The sequence below is a fragment of the Eleginops maclovinus genome, chromosome 1 (assembly GCF_036324505.1).
Source record: "Eleginops maclovinus isolate JMC-PN-2008 ecotype Puerto Natales chromosome 1, JC_Emac_rtc_rv5, whole genome shotgun sequence".
NCBI lineage: Eukaryota > Metazoa > Chordata > Actinopteri > Perciformes > Eleginopidae > Eleginops > Eleginops maclovinus.
The window spans coordinates 14,901,428-14,916,220 of NC_086349.1; the positions used below are offsets into that span (position 1 = coordinate 14,901,428).

At 42.6% G+C, this 14,793-nt stretch overlaps 1 protein-coding gene across 3 annotated transcripts in view; it reads right to left on the bottom strand.

Annotated features, from left to right (window-relative positions):
- The window catches only part of arhgef25a (Rho guanine nucleotide exchange factor (GEF) 25a), a 38,528-nt gene that overhangs the window by 9,895 nt on the left and 13,840 nt on the right, over nt 1-14,793 (bottom strand). For all 3 annotated transcript variants that reach the window (XM_063886932.1, XM_063886923.1, XM_063886937.1), the window contains 2 exons: nt 3,236-3,543; nt 2,624-2,734 (listed from right to left, as the gene is read on the bottom strand). In XM_063886932.1, coding sequence (XP_063743002.1) covers nt 2,624-2,734; nt 3,236-3,543 — 419 coding nt within the window. The remainder of the gene's footprint in view (nt 1-2,623; nt 2,735-3,235; nt 3,544-14,793) is intronic.

Genomic DNA, 14,793 nt, shown 5'->3' on the forward strand with positions numbered 1-14,793 from the left:
TGCAACAAAGGCTGCAGGGACTAAATCACCACTAACTCAATGCACGCAAGACCCTCAAGTTTACGTAACCTACTTCTCCACACTACAAGCACTCTTACCCCCTTTTTTTGGTCTCACAATGACTCACAGTCATTAGTCTGAACGATTGCATCTTCTCTCTATTTTAAGCCATGCTTCTAAGCCGTTTCTTTTTCGGCTATTCACTCTCTCCTGACAGTGTAAACTTATAGGAGCAGCCGTCTGTCTTCACCTAAATCCCTGTGTCCAATTGTCCAAGTCAAGCAAAACCTCCACACCTTAAACACATACACAAACCAGCACACACACCACAGACATACACCTAATCCCTCAGACTCCCCTGGCAGGCGGCTGCCCCATGGAGAAATAAACACATAGATTGGGTAGATAGACATATAAGCAAAGGGATAAAAGCTACAAAACGTTCTCCTTTTCCCATCGGGCCTGGTTCAATTTGTTCACCTGCCATCTTCATTATGAACTTGTTGGCGTCTACAAGGTGTGAGCTTTTTATCTGTCACAGTGAAATGTGAGAGAGAGAAAAATAATAAAAGAGACAGACTGTAGCTATGTAGAGAGGCAGGGGAGAAGGGAGAGACAGACAGGCTCCACAAAGACCCTCGCTCCCCCAACTCATCTTGCCCTGCTAGGAGTGCTGCGGCCTGGCTGACAGGTCTCCCTGGCTCCCTGATCACTTCCAGATGGGCTGTGGCAAAACCCACAGGAGAAAATCGCACCCCCCCAGTCTCTCCGCTGCAAGTTTTGTTTTTCTACTCAGAAGCACATGTAAGAAACTGACAACAGTTTTAGAACAAGCTGAGGTCATGCTTACATTACGATTCAAAAGCAAAAACCAAACAATTCCCTCAAACACAAGCAGGGGTTTGAGAAATTACTTTTTATAATAATCTGAAAAGTCTATGGGTCATAAAATCTTAAACTTCACGCAAGAAATCAACAAAATGGTAAAAAGGTTTTTACTCTTTTCTTTGTTTAAGAGCAGATTATTTAGGTCATGAACTTACGTTTCTTTAGGTTAAACAATGTCTCCATCTCTTTAAGTCTTTTGTCTTAACCATTTTCTATTTGTAACCCTTTACTTTTGCATTGCCTCTTTATGGAATGAAAAAACACTTAAAATACTTTAAATCAGCAGTTTAAGGTGGTGTTAAAGGGATTTTCATTTAAGATTTTAATTGAATGCTTTTATTTTCGGCATTAGCTGTGATGTTATACATGAAGCTGATGTAAAAGCATAAATCTAAGTCATGGTACTATGCGATGTAGGAGCACAGTAATAATATCAACACTATTCATTTATATTCACTATTTCTTTAACTATTTAACAGAGAAAATGTTTCCTAAATTATCCGTTACAGACTGTACAAACTTTTTGTCAGGAAAAGCTTTTTAATATATATTTGGATCTGACGTAAAATAAGAAGACCTTTCTATTAACCAAATAAATATTGAATCAAAAACCTCTGTGATTGTGAGATTAGAGATTCACAATGTTAGGAAAGGAGAAATTAAAATACTGGCCATTGAAGGTGGGGTACAGAGAGTAACCAAAACACATGACTGACCTTGATAACTTGATCTTTCTACTCCTACCTCTCTCTCTACCTCACACCCCCCTCACTGTCTCTTCAAAGACTGGCAGTAAAAACTCCAAAGCACTGACCTCACCTCTCTGATGTAATGCATTAATGACTTTTGATGTGTTGTTGAGGCTAAAATTATGATTTAAGTGCACTGGCGTCAATTCACTGTCAGGAGACACATCACAATGCTCAGTTGCTCAGATATCCTTATTGTTTAACTGTGTATGGATAGGGTTAAGGCACTGATGATTCATGCAAACCCCAGTTTCTGCCATGCTTCCATCTCAAAGCAAAAAAGGGATCATCCATCTTGAGACCCTCTTTGCCACCAGCTACTGTCTCAAATTGTTTGATGGGGGATTAAAGTGTATGTGCACACACAGCGTTCTTTGTCACAGAAGTGGAGTCATCTTTCATCACATCTGTGGTTTTGTGCTACATCCCATTCCTCTCCAGGCATGTCCTTTTGTAACGTGTTGAATGTGAGTCATGCATCACACAGGTAGCTGTCAAGCTCTGCCCTCTGGTCCTCTGGTGCATCAATCTGCTCTGAGAGAGAGCTTTGTATTCATTTAGACTCCCTAACATGTGTGTGTGCTTGATGTCTATATGCACGGATCTATATATATATATATATATATATATATTTATATTCGCATCTGTGGTCACGTGTATGTGGTTGGAGAAAGAAGCGCTTCTTCGTGTTTGTTTTGTTTGTGAGGCCAGCAGCAGGAGAGTTAGTCATTTCCAGATAGGGCCATGGAGACAAACAGTACTGATGTCACCTCCCCAGAAGGCTGGGTCCTCCTCAATTAGAATATTACTGCTACTTTTAATAGTAAACTGGGTACATTTTCACGATAGCCAATAAATTGATTCCATAAAAAAAAAGTGGTATACCTAAGTAATCTGGCTTCCTATCAAAAACAACGACTTGTATTTAAGCAAGAAACATCACCTCTACTTAATGTGAAAAAGATAATGTGTGAGATTTTGCAGACCTGGGTGTTTGGCAGTGACGTGCAGCCAATCATCGAGTCGGTGATGTAGCTGGGGGACTGTAGTGTTGCTGGTGACAGGTCCTCAGGGCTTGCCAGGCCATCTTTCCACTCCTGAAACACACAGACAGACCCACATCCACAGTGTTAGAATAACACAATATCAACGTGATGGGAAATGCCCGGAGCAAACTCTTATATTCGAGCACACAGGCATGAGCGCCACAGCAAAAGAAGGCACGTGAATAACAGATCACGGCGCCATGAGTACATGCGTGCTGAGCAGTGCTGCTGTTATGTAACAACATCGCACCTGCCGTGACTCTTAAACCTGTCTCTCCTAATATTCTTGAGCTACCTAGAGTACACAAGCCACTGTCAGGATGTTGGCTTCACTTTGTATTTATATAAGACTGAAGTTTTGCATGTTTACTTCAGAGCCAGTTTATCTGAGGCCTTGTGACAGTGTGGGATCATTTCAGTTTATGAGTTTACTTATGAGGTGGTTTATATAAACTGTAAAAAGGAACTTGAAGCACAAAGCCGGCATGCAAGGCCTTGTTTGATTAGTAAAGAAAGAAAGATAGCAGCTTCTTTACAACTTTTCCCTCTCACCAGTTCTCTGTGGGTAATGGGAAGGATGGTGAAAGTGTCATCATGCCTCGGGGGGCTGCCCAGATCCAGGCTGTGGCTTAGAGACGGAGGAGGTGGAGGCTTTCCCTCAAGTTTGCGGACCTGACGCTCCCCTTTGGCCGTGGCCCCAACGCTGAGTTTGCGGACAGGGTTTGTGAGCCACTTCTTCAGCGTGCTGACAGAGCGTCTGGAGCCTGGGGAGCTGGGGGCCGAGCTGCCCGATGCCTGCGGGGGTAATGACGCCACAGAGGTGGAGATGCTGCCCTCACTGCCTGCTGCTGAGTATGAGTCTGAGGAGAAGAGACAGGGAGAGACAGACAGAGCAGAACGCTGTTGGTCAAACAAGGAGTGTCTGAGGGAGTAATAATGTGGAGGTATGGAACAGATAAATAAGGGCAAAGTATATCCTCACTCCCTACATCAGACATCCACGGTCAAATAGTCACTTAATCTACGGACGAAAAACAACAGTTTCTGCTCTGAAATAGGAATCTTGATTGGCTATCAGATAAGGGCAGCTGTACTGTCAGGGAGAGGGGAAGGAGGACAGGAGGAAGTGGACTTGTGAACATCAGGAAAGAAGAAGTGAAGAGAGTCATAACACAAAGGATGAAATATAAATAGTTTTCCTCTTCAAACACAGCTGTGCAGCTGTGAGCCTCACCATAAAGGACACACTGCTTTGTTTATGGCAAGCCGACCTTGGATTTTATGTTTGAGCTGTACATCCAATCACATGACCAGCGTACACTTTGATGTAATACAGACAGCAGAGGTCAGAATGGTGATGTAAAACACACTCCTGATCCGCTGAAGGCCGACTTTTGCACAGTGATGTCATGGGAAGTGAGCTGGGGGGGGCGAGCTCGGACCGGACATCCACTTTAAGCCTTTGTAGAAGGGGAAAATCCTTGCTTGGGACTGTTTGTTTTTTCTGTCTTGTCCCCCATCCCCATCCTGCCTCATACACCCAACCCCACCACCCTTCCTCAGCCCCTGGAATCCTCTTCCTCTGAGCTGTGTGTCTGGAGTGCTTTATCTGTTGTTTGCAAACTCAGTTAAGTCATCCCCTACCCATCCATCTTCTTGCCCTCGACCAGACCTCTGACCCTCAATCACCACCCTCCTACAGATGGAGAAACACTCTCTCCAGCCAAGACTTACTGCCATTACCCATTTTAAACCAATGTTCAGCTGAATGTGGAAAATACACTTTTCAAAAAGCTTGTTATAAGTTTGTGAATTTGTAAAGCATCTGTTCATTAGTAGACAACACTGGCCTAATTTTAGTGTTCCTGATCCATAGAGGAAGATCTTATCACAGCAGGCAGCAGTGAGACACAGACTGCAGGAGCCACACTGACACAGGGCTGGACCGTTTTGTATTTGTCTTCAAAGGCAAAGCTGCAAGAAATTCACAATCCCCAGCAGTATTAGTACTTAAAGCGATTGAGCTTTTCCGCAGATCACTCATCAAATGACTTTGGTTATGCTACAGTCACCACTGTATCGATCAATGAAAATTAGCTTTGTAAAAACTGTCGCCTATTCCCCAGTTCTCAAACCTCAGTCAAAGAGCTTGAGAAACGGCTAACCATCACAGCCGGTTCAAATTTAGATAAATACATTGTTGATGTAACCTAGCTGCTAACCAAAGACATCTTACATGTCTGTTTGCGTATTTACACCACACAGACATCATGTTCTCTGTCCTTAATCTCCGGTTTGTCTTGCCACACATTTTATAGCCTTCATGTGTGTGTGTGTGTGTGTGTGTGTGTGTGTGTGTGTGTGTGTGTGTGTGTGTGTGTGTGTGTGTGTGTGTGTGTGTGTGTGTGTGTGTGTGTGTGTGTGTGTGTGTGTGTGTGTGATCCCAGGGGGGCCAATATCCCCATCCTCTACTCCCACCCACTATTCACATGAAAGGCAGGAAAGTGTAAGGAGATCCGAGCCTCGCAGGCTGGGGGGTTAACAGGAGAAAGAGACAAGCAGTAGAGAGGAGTACAGAGAAGGTAGATGGCTCTACCCTATGAGGAAGAGACTCTTTGGACAAACACTGGATGGGACCTAGACAGTAAGACGACATGACTTCAAACCTCTGCCCTTTGTGGACTGTCTTAGCTGGAGAAGACAAAAGGATCTGCATCTGAAAGCTATTGAATTTATTCATGGAGCTGTTAAAAGCACACTCAATCTCTGAGGGTCCCCAGCTGGAGGGGAGAGAGAGGATGTGAAAATGACGCTGAGCAAATGTGATAACCCCAACCCCAGCTTCTCTGACCTCTAACCAGGGCCAGGCCTGGAGTTTTGTGTTTCCCTGTATTCCCTGCTCAGGTTCAGTGAGGCCAGGGTTTAGAGGTGACAGTGCAGACACACAGCCGCAGAAACACAGTTTCTAACCAGCTCCAGACATCTGCTGAGATAGCGCATCACAAAAAGAAAGAGGGGGAAGAGAGGCTGACACCGTCTCTGAGCCTGGAAGTGATTAAACTTGAGTGGAGACAGCAGTGAGGCTTCATGAGTTTGTGTCAGAATGACATAGGGCCATGTCAGATGTACACATTTACAACATGCAGAGTGTACATAATTTATTGATTTTATAACGATTGAAAGATCTACATCTGTCACCATGGCAACTCTGCAGTTCCCCTACTGATTGTTTTGCACACGAGCTGGTTTCCCAGTTGACCCTGGAAAGCTTAATCTCGGTGTTGTTATGAAACCTTATACTAGCCACCACAGGGACATCATTAACAGCTTTATTTTCACAGCAACAGCAAGGAAACTGTAAAACACAAAGGGATATGATGAGCTTCCCCTCGGAGCAACATGCCTCCGCTCTGCCTAAGATGAGAGGAGTTGATAGCATTATACACCAACGCAGAGGAAATTGGGAAAAATCCTTCCCACTCTCCCTCCGTCTTGCTTCATGCTGATAGTGCCCGGAGATATTCGTCTGCATAATGGTGCTCCTTAAAAAAAGATTACCTAGGATGATTTTGTTAATGCAGCTATTTTTTCTGTGCTTGCAATAATTAACAGTTGAAGGCACAGTGCAACATTAAGCCGTTCTGATCTGTGGTGATCAGTTAATGCGGGGCTTTCACCGGACGCCCACTCACTGTCTAAAGGCTGAGTGGCGTGGGTTAATGGGTTTCTTTTGCAAACTGAAGTAGCTCCAGACTTTATCTTGATGCGGTTCACTCACAAATGTGAAGTTTGACAGTACTCACGACTTGAAAGGGCAGTTTAGTGGAATTTAGTCGTTCAATGCCTTTTCTATTCACAACCATTTTTTTGTACTAAATCTAGCTTTTGACTCCATGTTTAGTTTAGTGTTTTTAGGGCTGCAACAAACAATTATCTTCTTATCAATTAACATGCAGATTTGTTTCTCGATTAAATAATAAATCAGGTATAAACCTTTGGAAAAAGGCCCATCCATTTCCAAGAGGCCATGGGGAATCCACCAAATAGTTTGGTCATGGAACCGCGAAACATTTGGCCCTTTTGCTTCTTTGCTGAATTATTTTCTGAAGATTGATTAATTACCTGATCATCACAACCCTAAATCACCTGATGTTTCATCTGTCTTTTTTCATGCAGTTTCACAGTGAACCATGTCTGCTCAACTTAGTTTTAAATAGCAGCTGAATCGAATTAAGACTATCTGTGACACAGCGTTCCCAGTCATGTGGAGAGGGAAAAATACTCGTGAAGGTCACATTTGGATATGATTAGATAAAAGAGACATTTCCTGACAATTTATGTTAGAAAAAGGGAACTAAAAGGCAAATCACACAAGCAAAGCAACCTCTCGTTGATGTGGATGGTTGTGCTTTAAGTGTTGGCCCCCCTAAAGAAGTTTGGTTCTACTTCCCTTTATTGATCAGTTGATAAGTGAGTGCTGCTGAGCCAACATATCAGGCTAAAAGCGTTGGCTGTAATGGAGCAAACTTGTTCACAGCCGCTCCACTCCAGAGCTCTCTGTCAATCCTAAAGCCTCCTGAGACCATATAGGCAATTCAGGCATCACTGGACTCTACCCATACACACATACAGACAGACATGCAGGTGCCCATATAATACGCATAGATTGCATCCCCATGTTCCCTTGGGTTGCTGTTTAGATGTGTGGCTGTTCACTTCTTTGAGCTTCCAGTGTCATCTATCTGTCAAAGTAAACAATACACGGTGGCCTGCTAGTCACCACAGTGCCAAGGATGTCAAATGTCCGGCTGGGTCTAAGAGACTCTTAGAGCTGCCAATCAATGCCAGCACCTCAACACAGATCACAACCCTGGGGGTCTGAGAGTGTGTCGGTCCACAAGCAGGCACCAGGCGTCCTCCAGAGTTATCGCAACAGCTTTCAACACAACACCATGCTTATCTTTTTTATTCTCTATCTCTCATTTATTGCTTTCCCCAGCCTGTGCACTTCCGCTCAGGCTCTACTTGTATATTATGTTTCACCTACTCAGAGGAAATGGACACTCTTCCCATCAACTAGCAGGACCTGGGCTGCACCTAGGCACTCAGATGTGCAGACTGAAAGACCTGTGAGACAATGAGGCACTTAGTACCTGAAGAATATGACCTGAAATCATTTAACCGTCTTCTGATGAGCTTTTACAGAAATATATTACAACATTTATAATATCACTGTACATTTGTCAGCAATGATTATCAATGAAGAGATTAAACTCCTGACTTTATGCCTCCTATTTCTTTTACCCTTTTTCTCAATAGATTTCCTCCTGTTTTGATTAATCAATCCTGGCACTCTGCTGTTCACTCTCTATCCTGTTCCCCCCTTCTTCCCTTCGTCTTCCTCTTTCCTTTATCAAAATGACTCCGCTCCCCGCCCCCCCCTTTTTTTTTTATATCTCAGCCACTTCTTTTGCACTCTAACCTGCTCTTCCCCTCTGCACTGCAGTGTTTTTTAGACGTTGGCTGTCCTGGGATCAGGACACACAGCTCCCTCATCTGATGCAATGCTATGCTCTGCCCCAAAGCTGCTGAGAGCAGCACGAGCCCGACATGCAAAACCAACTGGCAGAGACGACGGACACAGTAGCAAAGGAAAGACTGCTAAGAACATTTATCTTCTCTGCTCTAGAGGAGATTTTGCCAGCACCACTTAAGAAACTGAACCTTAAACCTATGAAATCCTCTGATATTATCAAGTGTATTCATCTTTCTAATGAATATGAATGTGTATTTTAATGAGCAGGGGAAGGTGAAAGAGGCTGATGGGGAGAGCAGGGAATATTCATGATTTAGGCGAGCAGCAAAAGACGGTTAAGCACACATGCCAGATAGATGGAAGCAAAACCGAGAGTGAGAGTACAGAAGAATAAGCAGAAGAGAAGAAGGAAGGGGGGACTGCTAGTAGCCACAACAAATCATTTAAAAACACTTGACAGCGTGTATAACATGGACATATATCCAGAAGCGCAAACATTTAAATCATTGCGTCTCTCGTATGTGCTTTTATTTGCATGCTTTAATGTTTAAAAGGGACAGATTGCAGTCAGACAGACAAGTAAACACAGATTTCCTGTCCTCCTACTGACCTGGTTTATGTGGACACACATGCACACACACTGCTGGGACTCCAGGAGAACAGAAGAAAAAATTAGGCAGACATAGTCAAGAGATACACAAACAAGCTATCAGGGTCGATCTCCTCCAGCTCTCTCAGCAAGACTACATGGTGTATGTTTCATCAAAGCATCAAAGCAATGTCAGTCAAAGAAAGACAGGCCTCAAACGCTGGCATTAATCCTATTGTCTTTGGTACAATGTGAAAGCGTGCAACTACTCATGATGAGAGCTTATGAAACTACCATTAGTGCCATTGACAGTCAAAATCAGGACAGCTTGAGAACAGCGATGTATTTTAGGGGCGAAGGTTGTGCATTTACATCACAGCTGCTGCCTCAACCAAGGTTTCCATCAATCCTAAAAGTGCAATAGTTGTCTGCTATGAATTCCGTGGTAATTAAATATCCGCTGTTAGTCGACAGAACTGGTGAAGTGCAAAATATAGGTCTTCAGTTGCATCCCTTTATGGCTCTTATTTCTCCCATACCTTTAAAGCAACAGGGGTCAACACACAGCTGTGTTCTCCTCTCCTCAGTAAGTACATGTCTGAATGATTTCCAACTATTTGCATCACAAATCATATCTTTTAATTTTCCCATGCTGTGCTTTGAGTTGATATTAATCTCAGATGATATTACTTGTTAGTAAAAGTATGAGCATCAAACTATACTTGAAGTCACAAAATTATAAGCACACATTGTGCAGAATTCCCCGCTTTTAATAATCATTTATTATTGGAATCTGCAGAGCACTTAAAGGTCGCAGCTTGTTAAGGTGGAGATACTATACATGGCACCCTGTTTTGGGTGTTTGATAATGTGTGTGTGATAATTACAACAGCAGGAAGCAACAGTGCACTTACACTGGGTTCTGTTGATCATCACTATGATTATGGGCACACACATACCAAATATAGAGACAAAGCTGTGGTGCCTGCTGGGTCATGGGGACCTGAAGCCCAACGGCTCTGCTCCCCTCGCTTCTGGGATTTTCTGATATGCATATAAGCTGTATACAAGGTCAATTCTCCAAACTGCAAGGAGCAAACATGCTCTATTAAGACATAGACAAGATGTGCAAAAACTATATTTGAGATCTTGAAGAAGGAAAAACGGTAGTGAGGGTAAATGTGAAGTAATTGTTGAAGAATATCTCATTGACACAGGGTGATATTTGGGTTAAATATCACGGCAAAGGTAAAATATGTAGTGTATTGTTTGAGTTATGAAGAATACACAAATTATATATGTGTGTATATTCTTCCCACTACTCTTATTTACATTGTTTATAAATGTTGATAACACATATTTTTTCATAACAAGAGCTGCACATTTACCAGATGTCATTTATAAGGTATGATATGTTTGACTTCTGCAAACTATGACATCTCACATGCGTGTTGAAACAACAGAAAGAAACAAAAAGGTTCGATTGGCTCTCAAGCTGATCCGGCACACTGTGTTTTCCTGCAGATGTAAAGATGTCAGATGACAGTTTCTCAGTCAGACTTAATGGGCTTCCCAGACACATTTTCTCTTTCCTTTCCATGGCTCTACACCTTTCCCAGCTCTAATCGCCATAGCAACGAAGCCCAGAAGGGAAAGAGAGTGGGGGACAGCCGCACAAAAGATTAACCACCAGCAAGACAAAAAATCTACCTACACACATGTACACACGCTCATCTATAGCAAACATGCACACACAGAATGTAATAGTTACCATAGATTTGCATCACTTCTTGAACAGTAATACACAACTGTGCGTGGCTTATTTGTAAAACAATGCTGTGTGCACAAAGGATGCCTCTGAAAAGCTCATTCCAAATTCAACAAAAAACATCAGCACCTGTCTGCTTTTGTCTATTTCAGATCAAGTCCTGCTTTTGGCACACAAGCTCTCCATATGGCCATTAAGAGGGTGTCTTATGAATACGCAGACTCCATTCGAGTGTTCCAGGAGACCTGGGGCTTGTGTCAACCTGTAAATCTGTGGTCTACCGTGTTGTCTACTTAATAGACTATCAATTGTGAGCTATATTATGATGAAAGTGAAGCAACACAGAGACAGAACAGGTACAACTTTCGCCAAGGGGTGAGAAATGTTTCTTTTGTAGATTTTATTTGCTCACTGAACTGCTTTGTTAGCAAACTATAAACCAAGCCCATGTTTCAACCTAGACGTCATCAGATGTCATTTGAGCGTTTCCACAGAAAAACATCATTCTGCTATAACCTGTGTGTGATGTCTTTGAATTAATATAGCTATGGTTGTTTGAGTTAGGCAGTAGCAAAAAAAATGGGTGTGTTAGATGAGATGTTAGAGTTTACAGTGAAGATGCTGGCAGGAGAGAGAGTGTGAGGTTGCTGCCGTTGTTACTTGTTTTTGACTAAACCACTAGGCTACCAACACCGACTGTAAACCTTGAGTATTGGCCGCAATAGCCAAGCTGCTGGCCATCTCCGGACTAATGGCTGTGTGTCTATGGTAGCGATCAATGGTACCTGCTGACAACTGACAATCAAGGTGATCTGCTGACGAATGAAAGGAAGATGGATCAATGTTGGTTTGCTAACAATGTTGCGGAGGAGACAGAGACCTTCAGACAGCAGGCACCTCCTGGAATCTAGATTGACCTAATATGCATTTTGTAATCAAGTAATATTCCAGATAATTAAACACCTAAGAAACTGAAATAAACTGATGAAATTGTCAGGAACAGGAGGAAGTTTAATTTAGGTCAGAAGTCAACACAAAGGTAATCCTTTATATACTGATCTTCTATCTCAAGATTTACAGCATAACCAAATGGTTTAGTACTGCCTTTACCATACTGGTTGCATACTTAACACAGACAGGTGGAAACTGACACCCACTGTTTAATCTGCAGATTTGATGAGAACAAGATAACCTTTTCTAGTCACAACATGCAGTTGCTCTAGCCGACTTCTATACGACATCGCTTTAAATATTGTCACTTTCCATTGTTTGCATTGCCTTGTGCACTGTTTCAGCAGGTTTATCAGTGGTGCCTCTATCAAGCGCTCTCTGGGGAGCACAGCAGAGTAGAGCAGCCAGAAACAAAGTACCTCCCGTCCTCTGACAGCCTGAGGGGGTCACTGAAGCAATCCGTGTAGTCAACCTGTTACCCAGACTTACAGTAAGTACATTCCAATCTTGCGGGATGAAAAGTTGTTTAGGCAGAAAGTAAACATGTTTTTTCCCACTGTATTCAATCTCACTACATTACAGCACAGCTTGATTATGAACAAACGATAGAGTGAGTGAAACAAGACCAATAACCAAGTTTAAAGGAAGCAAGAACAAATGTCGTAGACCCCCTTAAGACTGCAGACATAAAAAGAGCCATATGGGCTGAAAGTGGAGGTAGAATCACAGGGGGAAGTGGCTCCTCTCCCCCTCTGCGCTGTAGGAGAATTCTTTCTAAACAAGGTATGGAATGCACTCCTGTGTTTCATAATTTGTTCCCTCATTCTTCTCCTCTGCACGTTTACAAACAGGGCCCAGAAGAGGAGAAAAAGGGAGAAGGAAAGAAAGTAGTTGATAGAGGAGGAGAGGAGCATGAGAGCCGTGGAAATATGTCACGGAAAGGCCGCTCAGTAGAGCAAAAATGAAAGAAAAATTAACTGTAAAATATGTTGAAATTAAAAGGGGAGAAGGTTATAATTAATAACCGTCCAACTAGCTGTATGCCGACCAGTCTAAAAGAGAGAGGGAAAGACGGGAGAGAGGAACGAAGGGAAGAGGACGAAAGAAATGAGAATGCCCCAGGAATGATCTTAATGCTCCACTTGGTGTTCACATTCCAAGCCGGCAAATCATGAAGCATTCAGCCCAAAATTCAGACTGTGTAATTTTTATCATCCAGCTGGGAGACTGGGAACACTGGTAGGTATTATAAAAGTCTCCCCATCCTCTCTCTCACTTCTTTCCCTTCTCTCTCTCTGTGTCCCTTTCTCTGTTGCATGTGCGAGAGAGAAACAATATGGAGGAGATCAGTTGCACAGCAGAGAGGAGACAGGGGGTTGGGTGGGAGGCCAAGAAGAGATGACGGGGTGGAGGGTGGGCTGGGGTGCAACGTTTAAAAATATCTCAGACAGTCGAACACAAGGCTGGGCCACAGCAATCCAGCAAGCATACCTTCAAATTCAGCTATTTTGGTTGCTTTTTCCATAATGTCCAAAGTCTGCCTTATAAGCTGATGACAAAGATGGTTCTCCAGCTGAAGCATAAAAACGACACGCTGGTTCCATCACTGTAATTTTCCCCACGCCTTTGCCAACAAGGCTGCTTTCTGTCAGAAGGATACTTGACTTATTATCAAAATTATATGTGGGTCCCAGGGGTCTAAGAGTCTGGAAGTCTAAGTCCTGCGTCTCAGAACAACTACACTGAACCCTCCAACCTCCAGGGGTTCCCACTGGTCTGATAAGGCGGGCGAGGGGACAAAAGTAATTTTCCTAAAGTGATCAAGTATTTCATTTTAAATTGCCAGCAAATGGGCCATGTGTGGAAAAAGAACATTGCCAAAGAGCTGAAAAGCATTAGGGATGGAAAAAAGTACGGGAACATTTTTCAAAGCAGTACAATTTAATATTGAGCTGAAACTTTAGGACGAATAATCCAGTAAATATTTTACAGATTAAACTGTTGTTGTAGCCCCTCTCTCTGTCTCTGCTATTCAACCATGTAAATACGTGTGTGTGTGTGTGTGTGTGTGTGTGTGTGTGTGTGTGTGTGTGTGTGTGTGTGTGTGTGTGTGTGTGTGTGTGTCATTGCTAGGGGGGATCCTTGTCCTAATCATTGCATGCATGAGTCAACATCAGCCCCTAACAATCGGAGATAAACACACTCACGGATGCAAAGGAAACACATCTAGATAAACAATGGACAAAGCAGCACGTAACCGAGATAGAGTTGTGGAGTGTAAGGCGGATAGTTTGGGTCCACAAATGGAAAAGGGTTTTGATCGCTACGCCTGTGTTTCAGCTGCAGCCAAGTCATCTTTAAACTCGCAGGAGAACAGAGCAAGTCAGGGACACACAACCAAATGACTCTAGATATCTGTATTGTGCACTGATTATTATTCCCAAGCAAACCAAACACATGTTTGACATAAAGTACATGTACAGTACACTTTGTATATAAAGATACTTGAAGAATGTTTCAAACATTATTTGTTTTGACAAGGTATTATTGTTAGGGTTTTCAAACTGTCAGAAAATCTGTTCATAAACTTCATTTCTTTTTCCAATCATTTGTGTCTTTCAAAACTGTGGCAAAAGTACGTTGAACCGATTTAAAATGCATTTAAACCTAATTTTAGAAATACTGTGCTTTTAACTTAATCTACATTTTATTTTCAAATGAATTCTGAAGAGTGACAATCTGCTTTGTTTAAATGTAATCTTACCTACTTCCTGTCCGTTTCTTTCTTTTGTTTTTCTCTGTTTGTGTCATTTGCCTCAGGGTGCATCCAAAATACCATTAGGTGTGTGGGAGGCTGTGCTGCAGTAAGGATGCAGAGATGATTGTGCTGGCCTCCAATGCAGTGGTATACATCATGATTAACATAACCAATAATGTAAAGGCAAAACAAATGTGCCATTTAATCCTCAAAAAGGAACACACATTTATTCAGTTTTATTTAAGTTCCTGCATGCATCATTATTAGTTTTTCACAAAACGTAACTGTTTTACCAGATCTCATTTGATTCATCCAAAGGTTGTATTTTGTCCCTCTGGCCTATCTGGCGATGGACTGAGGAAAATATAAAATAATGGCACACCATCTATTTTTAAATGGTCTGTCAACAGTATTTGCAGAGAAACAGCCCTCAGTAATGGCCCACTGGCAGCCAATCTGCTAATGTGCCCTGCAGAGCCGCACTAACATCAGAGCTAAAATGATACAT